This window comes from Rhagoletis pomonella, unplaced genomic scaffold (genome assembly GCF_013731165.1).
Source record: "Rhagoletis pomonella isolate Grant_MI unplaced genomic scaffold, Rhpom_1.0 Rhpom_scaffold_00001, whole genome shotgun sequence".
In the NCBI taxonomy this organism is placed as follows: domain Eukaryota; kingdom Metazoa; phylum Arthropoda; class Insecta; order Diptera; family Tephritidae; genus Rhagoletis; species Rhagoletis pomonella.
This window is the reverse complement of record NW_023458555.1, coordinates 39953050-39974027: the sequence shown is the minus strand read 5'-3', so window position 1 is coordinate 39974027 and position 20978 is coordinate 39953050. Positions and strand designations below refer to the sequence as shown.

The 20978-nt window shown below is 39.9% G+C and overlaps 1 protein-coding gene across 1 annotated transcript in view; it reads left to right on the top strand.

The window, feature by feature from the left end:
• The window catches only part of LOC118745587 (dystrophin, isoforms A/C/F/G/H), a gene marked incomplete at its 5' end in the record, with an annotated part of 547153 nt that overhangs the window by 10130 nt on the left and 516045 nt on the right, over positions 1 to 20978 (top strand). The window contains 9 exon segments of the mRNA XM_036479124.1: positions 1 to 2149; positions 2211 to 2525; positions 2597 to 2902; positions 3652 to 4154; positions 4240 to 4327; positions 8630 to 9814; positions 9966 to 10210; positions 10269 to 10436; positions 11124 to 11316. Of these exon segments, the coding sequence (XP_036335017.1) occupies positions 1 to 2149; positions 2211 to 2525; positions 2597 to 2902; positions 3652 to 4154; positions 4240 to 4327; positions 8630 to 9814; positions 9966 to 10210; positions 10269 to 10436; positions 11124 to 11316 (5152 nt within the window).

The following is a 20978-nucleotide window of genomic DNA, read 5'->3' as shown; positions in this document are numbered from 1 at the left end:
ACAAGATCTAAAGACAATGGAGAGTAAGGACGTCACCGATCTGGGTGGCATTACGAAGCGCATGAATGACCTGAACTATTGCGCCAAGGACTTGTTAGAGTTGGAGCGCTACCTAGTGGACTTGCGGCAAATGGTGGCTGCTTCGCTGCAGGAAGGCGATGATCAGGGTGAGCGCGTGCTGGTGCAGTTGGAGAGTTTCGAAGATCGCTTGGACGCGCTAAAACAGATAGTTGAAGTACAGACTGATCGTATCGAAGCTAAGGGTTTCAAGTTCGGGCGCGATCGTGCGTCATATGACGATAGTCGCGTGGTGCGCCCAGATGGCTGGGTAGACTTTCAGATGCTCATAAAATTTGGTGAGGAAAGGGATGAGATGAACGAGGAGAATACGAAAGCCGGACAAGAGGATGAAGAACCGCAAACGACCGCCTACCAAGAAGCGTCACCGGAGGGCAATAAGAAGCGTAAGCTGCGCAGCTCCGATAATTTTTATTTGCTCACCGGGCGCATAATGGAGACATTTAACTTCCTCGACGACTGCGAAGATCGCCTGCAGAGCGTGCATCGTCAGAGCTTGCGCAACCAAAGCGAAATGCTAATAACGCTGGAGAAAGAGGTCGCAAAGCGCGTGCCACTAACCAGCGAGCTGAAGCAGCTATTTGAGGTGTGCGAACAGGAAGATCTGAAGCGGAATTTAATTATGGAGGCCACGCAGATAAAACAGATTGACGAGCGCTTTACGGAGCTCATCAAACGCATCGTCGAGCAGAAATCCGAGACAGCACAAATAATAGCCAAGGAGAAGTTCTACAACAGCTTGACTGGCTTCAAGTTAGTGCTTGCTGATTCACGAGACTGGTACAAGCAGCACTCGCTGTCAGCGAGCAAGTCCGACTTAGAGCAACGCTTGAGTCACATGGAATCGCTGTCAAGCGAAATAGCCGACGCAAAGGAGATTACCGCCACGCTGAGTGATGACTTGCATGAATGGAAGCAGGATTTCAACATATTTTACGACAGTTGGAGCGACATGAAGCGCGCAATCATCACACTCATACAAGAGAAGGGTGGACTGGACGAAGTCAATGAGCGCCTGCAACGTTTGGAGGACTTCATAGCGAAGGTGGCGGGTGTAAAAGTGGTCGTCACTGACTTGACGCCCATGCAGCAGCAACAGAAGCAATTGAACGCGCTTGTCGATGAATTGGAAAAGTTGAAAGCGGACTACCAGTATGTCTGCCAACGCCGCCCCGATGCAATGGGCACCGAGTTCGAGGAGAACTGGGCGAAAATACCGGAACAGCTGAACGAGCGCGTAATAAAGCAAACGACGGCGATTGAGAATCTCAACCATTTCAATGCCGAGTATAATGCCATATTGAATGTGCTGCGCAAGCTGGAGGCGAAGTTCAAGCGGGACGATGCTGAAAACACAGAGCAGCCGCTGAATGGGCAAGCGACAGTAGGCGATAGCAATCGGTTGAATATGGAACTGCGTAAGATCGAAATTGATGTGATAAGCGCACGCAACTTCAGCGAGATACTCATCAAGGACGCAGAGTCGGCGCATCGTGAGCACTTGCTCGCGCAAATTAAGGAACTGAATGAGTTCTTTACAAAGGTGCAAGAGCTGCATAAAGGACAGGCGCTGAAACGCACGCAAGTGCTGGACAAAGCCGAAGAAGTGTTCAAAAGTCTGGCTAAGACGGAAGTGTGGCTAAACGAACTCGAGCAAAATACGCCGAAGACGAAGATCTCTGAGATTAACAATTCAAATGAACTCTTCCAAATCAAAAGTAAGTTCCAAACACTCAAGGAAACCTGCGAACGTGAGTCGGTGAGTTTCCGCGAGTTGAACGAAGTTGGCGGCGAGCTGCTGCTGCAAATGGACGAATTGAAAACAACGGGCGAAGAAGTGGACAGCAAATATGCGCAGCTGCCGAAGAAGTTTACGCGGTTGAGCGCGCGCTGGACGGAGGTCACTTCGCTGGTGTATGCGAAAACAGCGCTACTCGAGCATATCTCCACGCAGCTGGGTGAGTTCAAGAAGTTTATGGTCTCCGAATCGGGTTATCTGGATCGACTGGAGAATAAGATTGGCAGCACGCCGGAGAACGCGGACGCTGAGGAGATCATTGAGGAATTGGATGTAAGTATTTTGTTGAGTCAATTAAAAAGTGTGTAACTCTGCTAATTAACTAAATTTACAGGATCTCGAAAACGTGCTGCGTGCGCACTCCGACGAGTGGGTGGAGAAAATTCAAGAAATTGGCAACGAGCTAATTGAAAATGAATTTATGGCGGATTCGATACGCGCCGAAATCGATGGTATTGTGGAACGTTGGACTAAGCTGCAACAGCGTGCCAAACAACGCACCGAAATACTGGAGAAGGAGGTGAGCGAGGCTGAACAATCCGAGAAATGCATGGTGCAATTCGAAGCGTGGCTGACGCGCGTCGATGAGATACTCACCGAACATCTGGAGAATGATGTGACCATTGAGGATCTGCCGGATGATTTTCAGGTAGTTTTTGTAGGGGTAGGGATAGAGAGAAATTTATACAGGTTCTAATATGTAATCTTTTATTTTTACAGCGCTTAGTAAAAGAATTCGAATCGAACAAGCAGTGCTTCCAAGAAATTGACGAACTCATTGCTGAACACACACGCAATGGCAAAATTGAGGCAGCCAATCGTTTACAGGAGAAGCTGAACCTAATGGAGTTGCGCTTCAAGTCGTGTCAACTGAAGCTGAATAAGTGTACAGCTCCGCAACCGGCGTACGAGTCACGCTTGAATCGCGCTGTGGCTGAGTTGCGTGCTGTCGAACATTCCACATTGGTTTTGGACGTAGCTTCGGCTGGGCCCAGCACCGTACAGGCGCAGTATCAGAAATGTGTGGTAAGTTTGTTTGAGCGATTATAGTATTTAATAGATGGTGTGCGAAATCGTTGATGCTTATTTCATATTACATCTCTAACAAGGGCGGAAGTCTCCATATCCTTTGGTAGAACTTTGGCATTTACTGCAATGGTAGAAAATACCGTTTGTGATCTCTCGTCCCCGTATATGAATTTTTCACATAAAGCCCAAAATGCAATACCGCAGTGGCATTGGCAGCGGCAGTCTTTCGAAATAAGCTGATTTTTTAGAAAGTGTGCAGTCTAACGAAGCGACATAAAATACAGCTGTGCCAGGATTTGTCCTGGTTTTGACAAATGGTCCTGTGCTTAAATTAAATCTTCCCTTTAACATAAATTCGTCAGTATAGATATTCATCTGACAGCGCCTTCTCTACTAAAATCCTTTACTTTCACAATTGAAGGAAAAGGGTAGACAAGACTAGGTACGTCCACTGGGTTCCAACCGTTCCACAGTTGTTCTGAGTCAGAGAGTAGTTAGTTGTATTAGAACAAGGGTGACTAAGACTTGCAAGATCTTTTGCATATAAATTAAAAAAGACCCTGGTAACAGAATTCATTCTATTCATTCATTCATTCATAAACGGTTCGACTATAGATACATCAAAATGTATTGTTCTTTGTGTGATCGAGATCGCCATCTGGAGTTTGAATGTATATTTATTTTTTTGAATTTCAAGTTCGCATAAATAAATATCTCTTTTAACGTATTTCATCTTCATTCACCAGCAAATCTATCGCACACTATCCGAAATTAAACCAGAGATCGAGAGCACTATCAAAACGGGTCGCAAAGTTTGCGAAGATAAATTTACGCGCTCGCCCAAACAACTTAGTCAACGCATCGACGCACTTAAACATCTCTACAATGCGCTTGGCGAGAATGTCACACAATCGAAAGTGTTCCTCGAGACGCTACTCAAATTGGCACACCAGCTGGATGAATACTTCGATCTTGCTGATCAGCTTATAAGGCGCTTCGAATCGCTACAAGAGAAGCAAGATCGCAATTCTTGTTTCTTGGAATACGAAGATCTGCTGCAACGTTGTGAGGAATTATATGAGGAATATAGCAAATCCTGTGATCAATCATGCATGGAGGATACGCGACAGAAGATTGATGAACTCAAGACGATCTACATGAAATTGACTAGCGCCGATGTTATTAAACGCTTAACAGAAATGAAGTCAACTTTGCAGAATTTGGATAACATATCGGCAGAGACATTGAAGTTAGTTTTGGGTGCACATTTTTTTTTGCGAATATTTTAAGCCTAAAATTTAATTTTATTTTTTTTTCTCGTTTTTTGCGCATAGAGCCATGGAACATGAGCTGAAACAGATAAATACGCCTTCAAATCCGGATATAGAGAAGCTGCAGCAACAAGTAATCGCCATTGTGGTGGTAAGTAATTAATAATACTTACTTGTAATTACAAATGCTCGCAAATAACCAATCACGCTTTTCTATTTATATTTCCTCACACATACACTCGCACTCACTTACTCTCTCTTAGATTACAGCCATTATTATAAGTAGCTTCTATATATATGTATGTATGTAGGTATATTTGCCTTTAATCTAGATTTTGCTCATCCTTTCGCGAATTCTATGCTTTCTGTGTACATATATTTGTATCTCTGTCCCTGTAATTGCGTTCATAGCGTGCGTGCTTTCGTTCATTTTATTTGTACTTTTCCACTTCATTTCATTGGAAATTACAGAGCAATTCACTTATTCATTAGATGTCTTTTCTTTATTTATTTATTTTCTCACAGTCACTTCCGCTTTTCTAGTGCTTAATTTGATGTATTTTGCTGCTATTAATATATACTCGTAGTGTTTGTAGCTTTCTTTTTCGATTTAAAGTCATTCCTGTTTGTTGCCTCAGTGTGTATTTTTTCACATATTTCGTTTAACTTTTTACAGCTACAAGTATGCCCAGTAGGGTGGTTCAAAAAAATGTTTAAACTGTTAAGCTCTCACCTCTAAGAATTTTTATAAACGGAAAAAGGATACCCGTGTTTTTATGTTAAAAAAATGATTTTAGAATTGCCTAAAAACTCATGAACCCATGTATTTTATATGGAAAAACACTATTTTCCAACGGAAAACTCTGTTTCTCTTCAGCAGACTTCCAAAAGTAATACCCAATTGTTTATATCATTATTTTTAAAGACCAACTGTTTTTATGGATTCCCCATTACATTTTTTTGGGTGATCTGTTAACATTAAAAATGGTTAAATAAACAATTAAGTATTGTTATTGAAAGACTCCTGAGTCTTCGACCGAAAAATATTAATTTTCAAGAATTCTATACCGATTCTACGAAAATGCGTTTTTCACCATATAAAATACATGGAAAACTCTATGGTCTTTGAAGCAGTTCTAAATATAATTTTCTTAAATAAAAATACAGGTATTATTTTTTTCATTTAGAAAAATTCTAGGGGGTGGGAGCTTTGCATTTTAAACTTATTTCCTCGCATGCATTTTTGTACCAACCTAATGCCCAGCCAAACGCTTTCATTTATCTTTCTATCATCGTATAACAAGTAATTCAATTGTGATTAAATTGTAATTTAATTGGCAAACAAATTTAGAATCTATCTTTTGCTATTAAGACTTTCAAACTCTTACTAAAGAAATCAACAAAGCTATCAAAGCGATAATTTCCCATAACCCCAATTCTGAGCTGTGTATGATTACTGCAGAATCTGCTGTGATTCCGAGTAAACTTGGTTCCAGCGGACATTTGCCACGGCGGTCTTCAAACGAAACGGTTAACCTGATTAATATCGAAAAAGCCTTGTCTTTTAAGCAACTAAAACTTAGTATTGCCCTAGATAACTGTTCTAGCCTGCACTCAAATCGGAGTACAATTCTTGCAGTTCTAGGTGAAGCTCATATGACCAAGTATACGGCAAAAGACACTCCACAAGAGAAAATACGCTCCCCACTCCTTTAGAATGGAACTGTGAGCACTATTTCTCTGCTTATAGTTCTGGGTACTCTCATCTTTACGAGGAAAACTAGAAACCTCTCATATCAACTTCCAACACTAAACTGTGTAGCACTGTTGCCTGCTTCCAAAAGAAATCACACACTTGGGCCAACGCAACGTTTAAGTAAGGAGCCGGAGAAGCCGTAGCTGCGCTCTAAACCGGCAAAATGGACATAGGCAAGAAGTGAGGTCTTAAACCTAATAGAAAGCACTGATTGTAGTCAGCAGTCATATATTCTATCTTATTCTTTGATGCCACTGGATAAGCCGCTCACTTAATTTAAACTCACAAAGGTTCAAATAACCGCAGGCATTTCTATCGCCGGAGCGCTAACGTCCATGTTTACCAAAGCCTTAGAAACCATAGTTTAACTTCCTTAGCGCTTACTTTTTGTATCCATGGGGTAACGCATTACAATACAAAAATGTTCACTTTCTTTTTAAACTTTCTCGCTTACCTCCAATGACATGCCCAGGTTAAAGAACGCGTTGTTCTGTAAACTAGAGGGTATTGGTAAGCACTTTTCGGAATTCACCACATACCCTCTAGTTTACAGAACACATTACCTTAACCTAGGCATGCCATTGGAGGTAAGCGAGAAATTTAAAAAACGAGAAGTGAATATTGTGTCTTGAGGCGTATTGTAACGCGTTACTCCATCGATACAAAAAGTAAGCGCTTACCAAAAACAAAAAAGTTTTTGCTGGGAAACTGAGGATGTTGAAGTTGATTTCGGATAAGTAGTGTATCCACAAAGTGGTTGGCTATGAATAACATGGGTTCCACGACGAACATCTAGTATTTTTATCTGCTGAGTATGTGTTGCAAACTGACTCTCTATGAATGCCATCTTCAACATATCTGCAGTCCCTCCGGCTCAGCGAATGTCGTGTTACTATATTGGTCATTAAAATCGATCTGATCTCCAGGTCAGGACGCCTTCGACAAAGACCCGCCCTAACTTTGATGCTACGATTTTTTGGCGGCTCGATAGGGGTCATGCGACATCCCATGGTAATCTTAAGTGCGGTGTTCTGGCAGGTTTTTAGATGCGCCCCATGCTTTTCCTGCAGCATAACCAATATGTCTTAGTCCAGCTAAACTCTTTTCGTTCAACTCCCATTGGTATTTTATCGAAAAACTAAAATTCCGTGTTATTAAGAAGCTCTAAAGCACAAGCCATCGTTTTCAATACTCGGCGCCGAAATTCATGAAATTATAAGATCAGGGAATGTTTTCTGGTAGAGATAGAGATACATAAAAGCTAAGACTATTAAGAGAAGATACGACACTGAAAGATCCCTGTTTTAATGTCTCTTCATTTTAAGACTTCATATCGAAACGAAGACAAGTGCTAATTCGAAACCACAACTGAAGCGCATGTGGAAAAAAATATATTTTAATGCCTTCAGGAGGTACTGCGTAAAAGTCCGTAACGAAAATGTACGTCAGGTTTTGTGTTTCTTAATCCGTGGACATCACATGGGCTATTTGGGATAATATCTCGATTTATCAGCTTGCTAAGTTCCAAAGTGGTTCTTCCTATACACTTTGTGGAAGCCCTTATGATCGTAAATATTCAAGTTCCTACCCTCCTCATTATCAGGAGAAAGAATGATAACAGATGGTTTGACGCGGCTGACTATGTTTGCTGCTTTCCCCTTTTGGACCTAGTCGAGCGTTAGTATTTGACAATTGGTTCACCATCTGGCGAGCTATCATTTCACCTTGTGGGACTTGGCGACTTTGTTCTTTTCTTAACTATGTATATGTAAATCTAAAAAGCTTTAAAGCTGTAGTTTAAAATTTTCTCATGTCAACCACTAACTAAAAAATAATATGAATGAATTTAGGTCATTTCATGCATCCAATAAAAAATCAACACTATCCACGTACATAAGTACTTGTATGTATAGGTAGTCATAAAATACTCATCTGCCTAAAACATATTTTTTATAATTTTATATTTATTTATACTCACGTTTGTATATATGTACATATGTATGCCTCTAGTTCACACAGCAAATCCCATTAAACACCCGCAACGTTTAATTAAAATACACTAATTCATTCCATGGCAAATTAACTTTTCAAATCATGCCTAATAAAAAAATATTATAATAATAATAAAACCACCTTCATCCTCAAAGCCAATCACCGTATCACCATCTAGCTGAAATGGAAACATTTGTTGGTGTCATCTTAGTGTACTATAATAAGTTTAATGATTCTCTGTATATTCACTTTTAATATGAAAGTACTGAACTTAATGTAGATTTTATTGTGGGATGGGTGCCAATTGAATCATAATTGTTCATAGCTTTCGGCCGTGGAAAATTAATGACGCATAAAAATCTTAATGTAATTGTCCCATGCAAAATCCTTTAACAAAATAATTATTTTAAGCATTCATTAACTGGTAATAATAAAAAACCAGATTAATATATAAAAAAAGTTCATCGCATATGTATGTATGTATGAATATCGTATCGATATTCTTAATAATATGTAACTCGGGGTCTAAAACGTCAATTATTTGTTTTGAAACCATGCAAATCATACTAAATTAATTTTAAAGCTACACCTTGTGCTCTAAAGTAAATTTCGGTCTAAAAACAAAAGTCTCCACACTTTGGAGACTTTTTTGGAGAGTTTCGATTTTGACTTGATTTTACAAAACCACATTATTATTCGTCACAGGACGCTATAAAAACGCGTTTTAATGAAAATTCCGAGTTGACAAAGCTCCTTGCGACACCAACTTTGACTAAAACTGCACCAACACCGCAAACTGTTGAAAACGGCGATACCGATGTAGAAATAGTTGTTGTTAGCGATACTGTGCGTCAAAGACGTGCACGCACACCAGGTGGAAATGACTCACAGAACGTTGGCGACACACCAACAAAGCCCGATAAATCCCAGACAAGTCAGACACCAGTGGAAGTGCAGCAACCAAATGATTCGCCTTCAACCACAGCCGATCAAGCCATTGTCACTCAAGTGCTACCCGATGTTCTGCCTCCACAAACCTTCCGTCTAGCTGAATCTAGCACTCTATTTTCGCACATATCAACCTCAACACCAATTGAAACTACAGAGAGCGTACCCGCAAAACCGCCTAAACGCAGAAGTCGCAAGGGCGAACAGCACGCCAGGGTGGTGGAGATACGCGAGCGTAATTTGCCACATGATAAAATGTCTGTGCAAAATATTGATTTTGAGCCGCAAGTTGGTGAGATTGTCGACACGGTGAATATTTTGGAGAGTGTGGAACCATTCGTGCCGGAATACGTGGAAACGGTGCAAATTGTCGATCTCTCTGAAGATTCGGACTCATCGATGCGCATTGATGCCGATGGCAAAGAGGTGCAGCGTAGCAAAAGTAAACGCTCGCTCTGCGAATCGCCTATACCGCAACCACCACACTCACCGCTATCACCAGATGACGTGGAGTTGCGTAATACACAGCCACTCAATGCAAGCACACCTTTCTTGCGGGTGGAGAAGCAGCGTATTTCATTCGATGAGAAACGTAAGCGTATCGAAAGTGAGCGTGATATACTACGTGACTCAGAGGAGGATGAAGATGAGCTACCGGCGAAAGGAGATGAAGCTTCAAGTGCAACGCATACGCCACCGAAACAACCAAAGCGTTGGCGTCAACTTACACTCACACTGGACGACGGGCTGTCACCTAAAAAAGCCAAGTCTCGTGATGGAACAGAGCAGCCATGTGCAGTGGAGTCTCCAGTACGCGACAGTTTTTATGGTGCCGATAAAGATGCAAGTTACGACTTGGAACCATTGGTATTCTCCGATGATGAAGACATACCGAGATTCTCATTAGAAATGACACCAACATTTGATTCCGATAGTGATACGGTAAAGATATACTGACATTTTAAACATGCAAATAAAAGGCTTATTACGATTGGCTTTCAGGATTAGTTTTTTAGGTGTAGTTTTAATTGAGAATGTAGATAAGTAATTATCTGCTGAACAAGCTAACTGAATTCCATTTACTGTCATATAGAGTCGCATTGAGACGCCCGGCACTAAAAAACCCAACTTCTTAGATAGCAAAGTCCTCCCCTCAGCTACGTCAATGGATGATTCGAACATTACCTTAAAGAGTCCTTACTCAGAGAGTCCTTTGAGCTTCCGCGATAGTGCACCGCTAGATCAACGCGTCCAAACGTTCGATAAAATGGCTAAGTACATGATACGAAAGATGGAGGCGACGAAGGAGAAGATTCAAAAGTGCGATGAGGGCGAAAGGTAAGCGATTTCATGTTTTTTTAAAATATAATATATTTTCAATTACTCCACTCCGCAGCGCCATTGAGGACTTGAAACTCTTGATTGCGCCCGATGCCGCCACCTTGATTTCTCAAGGCGATTCTTTGGTGCTAGAGACTCACGGCAAACAGGGAAATCTATCCCGTTTAGTTATGAAAACACAGATCATATTACGAGAGAAATTCCGTGAGGTGCAGCAAGCCAAGTAAGTATTGAATTTGCTGGTCCCAGGTTGGTCTTAGAAATATCCAAGAAAATTACTGATTGAGCAAGCTGATTAAATTTTCATAATAAAAAGGATTAAGTTGTTATATTATTGCCTTGAAAATAGTGTTCGAATTTGAGTTAGCTGATTATTTTCGTAAATTTTTGCAAAAATTTCAAAAATCAAATTTCCAACTGCTACCGTTAAAATGTGAGAATAAACAGAGTCAAAAAAGAGAAGGTGGTTGAACGGGGCAAGTAGATTAAGTCTCAATTCTCGAAAACTCCTTGGAATTGAAAAAGCAGTGGGATCCAAGTTGTTGAGATCTAAAGCTCGTGAACCTAAGCCGGTTGAGTACCAGAAGTTGGGATGATGCCACCCCGTTTTCCTTTCTACAGTAGCTGCAGAGGAGCTTCGTGGTGATAGTGAATCATCCCACATGAATTTCCATCGGACAATGGTAGATTAGAACAGAAGAACCCTCTACCCTGCAATCCAAGTTTTCGCCGAGCGTTCGTCCATGTGTACAGAAGCAAATTAGAGCCAACTATAGCCAAATAAAAATAGCAGGAAAATAAGATTTTTAAATTTTTCGGAAACATTTCAGATAACTAAAGTCACTTGTAAACTCAATAATTCAATCTTTGTGTTTTTAGAAATGTCATTTAATTAAATTTCTGTCTTCAGATCCAAAGTACCTGGCGTGCCGCAACACACCGATGACAACAATACGCCCAGTCCACGTTCTACACTTGAAAAGCTTAACATCGATCTAGAAGAACTCGTCACGAAAGGTCTCAAACGCATAAACGATCTAATTGAGAAGCCATACGATAAGAAATCTATTGAGGCCCTAGAGCGCCGCCTTGAGGAAATTAGCGTAAGTACTCTATTAATTTGTTTGCTAAACAGTGGCATTCAAACTGTAGCAGCGAAAGTGCTTATTTATTACAAAAGTCTATTTGGCGTCTTTATACGCCAATTGTAAGCACTTTGAATTGCTTTACTATGCACATTAGGGTGGTACGAAAAGTCATGCGATAAAAAGTTGTGGGAATTTTAATGATCTCATCTTCTGGGATTGCTTTATATCGGAAAGAACATACCCACGATCCAGAAAATAAAGGTCGCGCCATTCGCGGACCGCTAACCCTCTCTTCTCGATTTGACAGCATCCACCCAATCGCTGGCGTCATAATATACTTTTGTTTACATTCACTGTTGCCAACTTGATGCTTTTCGCACCAAATTTAGTGGGTATTCAAAACGCGAAAATTTTTGAGTTTTGTGTTTGGTGCGTATTTGGTGCTTTTGTTTTTAGTTTGAAGACTTCAAATTAGAAAATCTTAAAAAAATGGAAGCAAAATGTATAGCAATGGTAAGGGTGCTAAGCAATTTTACAAAAATTTAAACAAAATCATGGCACAGTGACAATCATAAGCGACAACGAAATATGTGCAGCACCTTCAATCATGACAGAAGAAATCGACCGTTGTGCAAGAAACATTGATTTTTATTAATTTGAATCGGCATCCTTACAATAAAATTATGTATTCATATAAAGTCCATAAAATAAACCAATAAAAATTGGGTGCTTTTTCAAATTCAAAACTTGGCAATACTGCTTTTTGTTCGATGCTTCTTCTTTTTCTTGTCGAGTTCGTCTTGCTCTCTCATTCTGGTATATTTTGACGTCACGGCCAGTTGCTCTCAGCTCTATTGGCGCAATCTTGTATTCTATCACAACATACCCTTGTTTTTTGTTTTTTAATTTAAAATAAAAAAAAAAATTTGCAGGCGGCTCAAAGCACTCAAAGTTTTCCATGCATTTTTATGGGAAAAAAAGTTTTTCGTAGAAATGGTACAGTTGAAAATCAATATTTTTAGATCGGAAAAGTCGGTACCTCTTCAGGATACTTCAAGGAATAATACTTAATTGTTTATTAACCCATTTTTTGATATTAACGATTTTTTATGGGACCCCCCATTGCATTTTTGAAGTTTTTGGGGGGATTAATATTTAAAAATAAAAAAATAAAGAATTGGGTATTATTGTTTGATTCTTTACCATTTCTAAGAAAAATGTGTTTCCCTATGTATTTTGAAGAATATATTTTGATATCAGGGGGTATACTTTTTCGATATAGAATAATCCTCAGGGGGGTGAAAGTTTTAAATTCTGACTTTATCGACTTTATTTTGTTGGGATCACCCTAATATATGTATGTATGTATAAATAAAGCCAGTTCATGCACGAGTGTATGCAATCGATATGTGGGTGCAGTATGTAGCGTTCGTCTTGTGCCACATGCAGCGTAATGCTTCGCAATTCCGCATTCCAGATCCCGTTGTACATATGTATACTCCATAACTTGAAAATGCAAACACTAAGCGTTGGGAGTTCGTTTGCAAGGGCAAAGGGGCGTCAAGAGGAGAATTCGTGTAAGGCGAGAAGTTTTTAAATTGCCTTTTTCGACCATCCGCCACTTGTTTATTTATGGAAATCTTGTAAATACACATTCACACAAACATTTGCAAGCGTGCGGCGTGTACGTAAATAAACAGACGTGCCTGCATTATATACAAAAGCTGCATGCAGCCGCTTGGGGGCTTGTTCTGTATCAAGTAGCGTCGACAAATAAATTATAACAGATGATTTTCAGCACGCGTTTTGCATTAGCATATTTGTTGTACAAAATTGTTATTGTAAAATTTATGGCTGACCGACTGACTACAAACCTAACCAGCCTGCCGTGTTTACGGGCTCTCATAATTAACCGTTACACTTAAATTTCTTATTTTTTTTTTTTTAACCGCATCAAGTGCATTGGATTTATTTCTTGGGGAACTGCATAAGTATGTATGTATTTAAGAAGGATAAATAGATAAGATAGATAGGTGAATAAATAAATGGTGTACCGATTCGCCTACCACCAAAGAGGAGCATTTATGTATATATGTATATTAGGGTGGCCCCCTACGATTGTTCTATATCGAAAAAAATTATACCTCTGCTTTTTTATACCCGAACGCACTTGTGCACAAGGGAATTATAACTTTTTCACACAACAGTTGTTTGTAACAGGCAAAACGAATCGAGTTAGACAAATGTACACATAAATAAATGATCAGAATGAAAAAAGAAATCGATTAAGCGCTGACTGTCTGTCCGTCCGTCCGTCCGTCTGTGCACACGATAACTCGAGTAAAAATTGAGATATTTTAACAAAAATTGGTATGTGCACTTCTTTTCAGCGTAGGACGGATGGTATTGAAAATGGGCGAAATTGGACAATAACCACGGCTACCTCCCATTTAACGGTAATTTTCAGAAATACGAAAACGGCGATGTTTTAGTATCTACTGAAGTGTATTCACTCAAAATTGGTATTTAAAATCACTTTTAGACGAAAAATAGGAATACAAATTTTTGGAAAATGAGCATAGCCACGCCCACTTATGATTTTATGTGTATATCTTGGTAACCGCTCCACCAATTTCTCCCAAACTTGGCACAGTTGTTGACCTTGGTACAATGTAACAAATGAGTGCAAACTTTTTAAATCGGACGATAACCACGCCCACATCCCATATAACGGTAATTTAGGGAATAACGAAATCTTCGATAAGTCAGTAAATACGGAAGCTAATGTACTCAAAATGGATGTTTCTAATAATTCTTAAGTAAAAAATACGTTTATGGTAAGCTTTGGGAAAATTGTAGTGGCACCACCGCCCTCTTATGATCACACGTGTGTATCTCGGTAACCGTTCGTTCAATTTGTACCAAACTCGATACGATTATTTTGCTTGTGACATAAAAGCAAAATGTTGAAAATTATATTATTGAGATCGGACTAAATTTACGCCCACTTTTCATAAAACGATAAATTTCAGAAATGCTTTAAACTTCGATATTTCTAAATTTAAGGACGCTAGTTTACTCAAAATTGATACTTGAAAAGAAATAACATTATTATGGAATTTTGGAAAATAAGCATGATACCGCCCACTTATATATATAAGTTTATAGAAGATATTTGAAATCGGGGTAAAACCACCTCTGCTTACCATGTAGCGGTAGTTTTCGGAAAGGTGAAAAAAAACTGTATTTAATACTTGCGCCGGGTATCTGCCCGAACTGAGACTTTTTTACTTGTTATTTCGAAAATTTTTAGAGGCCGCTCAAACGCATAAAAGGAAGGTATTTCATGTAGCGAAAAAAATCGTGAAAAGCAATATTTTTCCATCGGAAAAGGCTATTTTTCTTCAGGAAATTTCTGGCAATAATACTCAGTTGTGTATTTAACCGTTTTTAATATTAACTTTTATACAATTTCTGCGAAAAATTGTTTTTTTGTATAAAAACTTTGAGCGACCTCTAAATATTCTTTGACTTCAAAATAAAACAACTTGCGAAATTTTTGTGTTCCTATGTAAATGACGGCATTAAAATTCCGACTTTACTTTTTCTTGGATCACCCTAACGTAGTATGTATGTGCATACATACCTAGAACTTTTAGGCGATAACAATGAGGCAAATTATAACGTTAACGGCAAGTAAAAGAAAGAGAGATGCTTAGTGAACTACTCAGGCAGTTTCGGCTCAAGGTTCCAATGAAGTTTGCAGCACCATGAGCAAGCTACTGGCTATATACATATATGAGGCCGTGAGAGCAGAAGAGGCCTAACCCATTTTTTTGTACTAAATAATTAAAAAAAAGCTTATTCCTTAATTTTAGGGTACAGGGCTACATAGCCTACCATCAGGTTAAGGAATATTTTTAAATATTCCACAATTGAGACTATTTTAAGTAGGTAGGTAACAAAAAACAAAAATAAACAAGTAAGAAAGCCTAAGTTCGGGCGGAGCCGAACATTAAATACCCGGCGCAATTATTAAATATATGTTTTTCACCTTTCCGAAAGCTACCGCTACATGGTAAGCCGGGGTGTATCAATTTTGAGTAAGTTAGCGTCCTTGAATTTCGAAATATTGAAATTTCAAGCATTTCTGAAATTTATTGTTATATGAAAAGCGGCCGTAATTTTAAGCCGATTTGAATAATTTTCAACGCTTTGCTTTTATGTCGCAAGCACAATAACCATACCGAGTTTGGTTCAAATTGCTAGAACGGTTAGCGAGATACATATATGTGATCATAAGTGGGCGGTGCCACGCCCATTTTCCAAAATTGTATCATAAGCGTATTTCTTGGTAAAAAATTGTTGCAACCATCAATTTTTAATAAATTAGCTTTAATATTTACTGATTTATCGAGGATTTCGTATTTTTCTAAATTACCGTTATATGGGATGTGGGCATGGTTATTGTCCGATTTTAAAAATTTTCAGCCATTTGGTATGTTGTAGTAGGACCAACAACTGTGCCAAGTTTGGAAGAAATTGGTGCAGCGGTTACCAAGATATACACATGTAACCATAAGTGGGCGTGGCTACGCCCATTTTCCAAAAATTTACAATATTCTTATTTTTCGTCTAAAACTCATTGGAAATATCAATTTAGAGTGAATTATCTTCAGTAGTTACTAAAATATCGCACTTTTCGTATTTCTGAAAATTACCGTTATATGGGAGGTAGGCGTGGTTATTGTCCGATTTCGCCCATTTTCAATACCATCCGTCCTATGCACAAAAGAAGTCCTCGTACGAAGTTTCGTTAAGATATCTCAATTTTTACTCGAGTTATCGTGTGCACAGACGGACAGACGGACGGACGGACGGACGGACAGACAGTCACCGCTTAATCGATTTCTCTTTTCATTCTGATCATTTATGTATACATTTGTCTATATCTATCTCGATTCGTTTTGCCTGTTACAAACAACCGTTATGTGAACAAAGTTATAATACCCTTGTGCACAAGTGCGCTCGGGTATAAAAATGGTTTACTCCACCTCTGCTCTCATGGCCTCATATATGTATACTACGTATTTGTACTTATATACATTATTTAACAAAATTGGCCTAGGCCCCGATTGCTCACTGGGTTTGGCACCAATCAAGTAAAAATTAATTTTAACAAAGCTTCGAACGATATCCCTTTATTCTGATCACGACCGCGGCGAAGTTTTATATGACTTTTATTTGAGGATTTGAATTTGGAAAGTCAATACGTTTAATGGGAAAGGAGCAGGATGGTTGATATGCCTTTGACATCTAATACAGATGCTATGCGAGCGAGCGCGAATTCGGTGTTGAATTTGTGGTCGTCCACTATAGTGGATGAGCATCTCGCCACAGTCTGCTGCAAAGTTCTTCACCTTCTCGCTAATTTGCACCCTCCTCCAACGGAAGAGAAAAAATATACCTTGAAAGACCTCTTCGAAGAGCACTTGGAGTGCGCCTACGAGCGCAGCATGGAAGGAATCTTCGGTCCTTATTTCAGAAAACTTAACCTCCACCACAAGAAATCTGGTTACGGACTGAGGACTGGTTGGCTTCTCCGGGGCCCGAAAATGGTGGTCTGCAGCACTTAGTTCTTGTATAAGAAAATCCTTAAAACTTTGAGATTGTTTCTTGATCGAAGAACAAGAAAACAAATCGATGATATTGCAATAGACGGAAGGCACATTTCCAGTATTTTGGACGTACGTGCGATGCGAGGACCAAACATCGAAGCGGACCACTATATCTTGTTGCTGCCAGGAAACGACAAACCCTGTGTACAACAAAAAATGCGCCTCAAGCTTCACAACAAATCGCAACAGAGTCTTTTAAATACATATGATGAGGAATTTTACGCCGCTGCAGAAATGAAAAAAAATTCCGCTTAGAGGATCAATTGTCTAACAGGCGCAACGCGAGCTAGATGAGATCGATATTGAGAGCTGGAAGAAGCTAGAACGCATAAAACAAAGGATGCTGTACTTTCATGTGGTCGCAAATTTTTGTAAGAGACAACAGACTTGGTGGCCAATAACCATCGAATGCTAAAATTATCAAAAATGAAGATAAGCCCGAGGCTCCGGCCGCGTGCGAAAGAGTTGATGTTCCGTCACCCGATTTTAACGAGGTATGATGTACAACAAAGCTACTGGAGTGGACGCCCTGCCAGCTGAGTTAGTCATGCATGACAGCGGGGGGTTGTTAAGGTACATGCATTTACTCTCATGTAGAATATAGTCAGTTGAACGCCTGGTAAATCACCATTCACCAAATTTTGAAAAAGACCAGCGAGAAGAGGACGTACGTATGTGCGCGATCTATTTTTCGATTTTGAATCCACGCGAAACCAATACGGCTGTGTAAATGTCGTTGGCCCATAACTCCAGCTTCGGTTGAGTAGGGAAGGATCTCTAAGGGCTAAACACAGTTTCAGGCAGGATGGGAAGTGATGAGATGTAAGAGCTTTACAGCGCCATATACAAAGTACAGGGGATTAAATACAGTTGCTCCGTTGGCTTGGTCAACGCGGTTCCCGCTGCTGGTAGCCTTAAATCACATCGCGATTACAGCGTTAAACAATAAGAAGAATTCAAGACTAGGATTGTTAAAATCGTATCTTGGCTTGGAATACTGGGGCATATTAATAGGAGATAAGTGACGATTATCACCGCTACCTTCGACAGATTTTGGAAGCTAGGCCAAACACTTAATAAAAGTGTAAGTGTAACTTGGAAAGAAATATGTATTTACTTAGATATTTGTATTACGCCAGCAGTAGCTGTTATAGATTTTCGCGGTCGTCTTTAAGACATACTTAGGATCCGGGCCCATTGAGCTTCTAAGAAACTTTAGAACATCACTGATTTCCACGCATCTAAAGTCCTCCAAACTGTCGAAAAATTGGCTATCTAGGGTAGAGCCTTCGTCTGGACATATCAGAGAACTGGCACAACTGCTACAGAATCGTTTCCTCCTCTTCTTCATCTAGACAACTTCTACAGAAGTCCTGCAATCGTACGCATGGTCTATAGGCATACCTATTAGGCAGTGTCCTCTTGTGACAGAGACCAACAGTACTAAACCAGTGGGTTTAACGTTGAGCGTCGCAACGAATTGCCTGCCAGTTTGCAAGCGAACTTGACACGCCATCAGCCGTTCGCCACTTTAGCAAGACTCTCAGAAATAAGTAGCTTGCAAGTTTGTAAGAGTATTCATATATCATAATTGATATCCTCAATAGAAAATTTGATGCTAAGTAGTGCCAGTTCATTGGCCTTAGAGATCTGCTCTATGTCGCAGTGTCCCCTACCACATTTAGGCGCAATTGCTCAGCCAAATCGTTAAGATATTTTTGGCATTTCATGGCTACCATAGAAGTTGTCAAGATGCACATATCAACTTCGGCTATCTTAGTCCTGCCCATTTCCATCGGTTCCGCCTAAAAGACGCTAAAGTGTACCGGAAGATGGAAGCTAAGGAAGATTTATCGATGTTCGGAGTATATACCGCCAACCTACCATCGAGCATTGATCCAACTGTACCTACATATGTACATGGATGGCCTTGCCCCTCCTTACAGCGTCTCGCTTCCACTCTTTCGATGCTTTTATAGAAAAAATATTAAAACCAGTCATCGGCCCTAATTCCATGGCTAGGTACTGTAAATACTTCACTATTCATTAGAGAGAAAGAGACACATTACTACGTACATGCATTTCTCTTGCACTTCACACAAGCGGAATGAATTTTGATTTAGTGCCAAAATGCGTGTCTTTCGAAACTATTTGAGCGTAATCTCGTCTAATTATTATAGCGATAAAGAAAATACCTCAGGATGAATGAACTTGCGGTTGTGCGACTAAAAAAGTGTGTCGTATATATTCATTGATTAATCGCCAACATTTAAATATCCAAATAGGCATGAAATGAGATGTGCTGATTTTTATGTTTAATTGAAGATAAAAGTGAAACAAAATGTAGTAAAAGGAAATAAATATGAACATGACAAATATGCAAAAGCGTAAGTTTTATTTAAACCCTACAGCGAAAACTTCAGTAGTCTAGGGAAAGAAGTACTAACTGCTTTGAAACTTTTCTAAAAACAATACGAAATTGAGGGTTCCAGACTTAATGTCTGGTTTTCGAAACATCAAATTTCCAGCTAGAAAAAAAACCAATACCCCGTATGTAAGGTTTTTTCGTTGTTATATTGAAGCGTGATCTTAGCAATCCTGAAGGTTTGTTTTACATCCCACATAAAGTTTGTTCATTTAAGTGTCAATACTGTGTCCCGTTTAGATTAGATTAGATTTTTAGGAGGAAGCAGGTCACCTTTCTACCGCGGCCGAGAAACGAATATTGTTTTTGTCGGGTATAGGTCGTTCTTTCTCCTAGTTGGTTCTATTGGCGAAGGAGATCTTTAAGTTACTTATTCATATCCCTTTTTTCTTGTTCCGTTTCCTTTGCGAAGAACTTTGATGCAAGTTGCATCTGTCGGTATTTTACAGCGGATCAATTCGCGGGTCAGCACCCCGATATGCAACCATTCTATCGGTACCAATTGGCCGTTTAGGGCGGACACAGTAACCACCATGTTAAGGCTCGAAGCCTATCTAAAGCCTCTGCCGTATTTTGGGTCCGGCAACCAGTTGGAATGCAGCTCCACATCAAACCAACCAAGGCCGGTTTTACTCACGTTCGGGTGTTAAACTGCAGCCGCCATAAATACTCCTCGAGGGGCTGTACCCAAGAACAGGCCAGAGTAAACATAGTAACTCTCGTTGCTCCTGTTCCTCGTGGTACAAAAATTAAGTCAATTGTCAGACCTAGAAGCTGAAACTGCTGCCAGTTCAGTTTCCACTCAGCTCCTCGACTGGTGGCCGCTGGCTACGGTCCTCGGGGTTGTCATGCCCATAATTCTACCTATGCGGAATCCCCCTGAGGGACCTCGATGCAAGCAGTAAAGCTTCTTCCTTGATTAAAAATAAGAGGAATCAGGTCTAGAAGCACCCTCAGAGATGTGGTAGCTGTTGTTGTCATCGTGTCAGTGATGCCCACGCAGGCTACTGGTTGCACTTGGCTAGCGTTGGTTTGCGTAGACTTTATTTCTCTATTATTTATGAGTTCAGCATACGCAAAAACGGGTTAGGAGCTAGCACCTGACATTTACATTGCTAGTTTACGTCTGATGCCACGGCTGGCTTTTTAGTTTTCGGTAGCTACAGATGGAAGCATTGACCTTTGAACGGCTTTATCTAGGTGATATTCCATGTGCGCTTGTCATCAAGGATAAATTCCACATATTTCATTTCTTTCGAGAAGTGTTACATTTCTGCTTGAAGGCATGGCTCCTTTTTACTTTTCCTGGAGAAAACTAATATCTTAGTCTGGTGATTTCGAATTAACCCATTTCCTGGTGAGTGCCTTCACAATTTTCTTTGATGTTATGAAAATATCTTATGCGTAGACTTGAGAATCGAAGCTTTGTTCACTAAGAAGGCGGACTAGTTCATCCAACACGATGGACCATATCAGCGAAGAGATCACTTTGGCATTCTACCATAATTTCGTACCTATGAATCTGACTCTTTTTTATCCTATAGTAGATGTAATATTTCTGGATCTAGTGACGC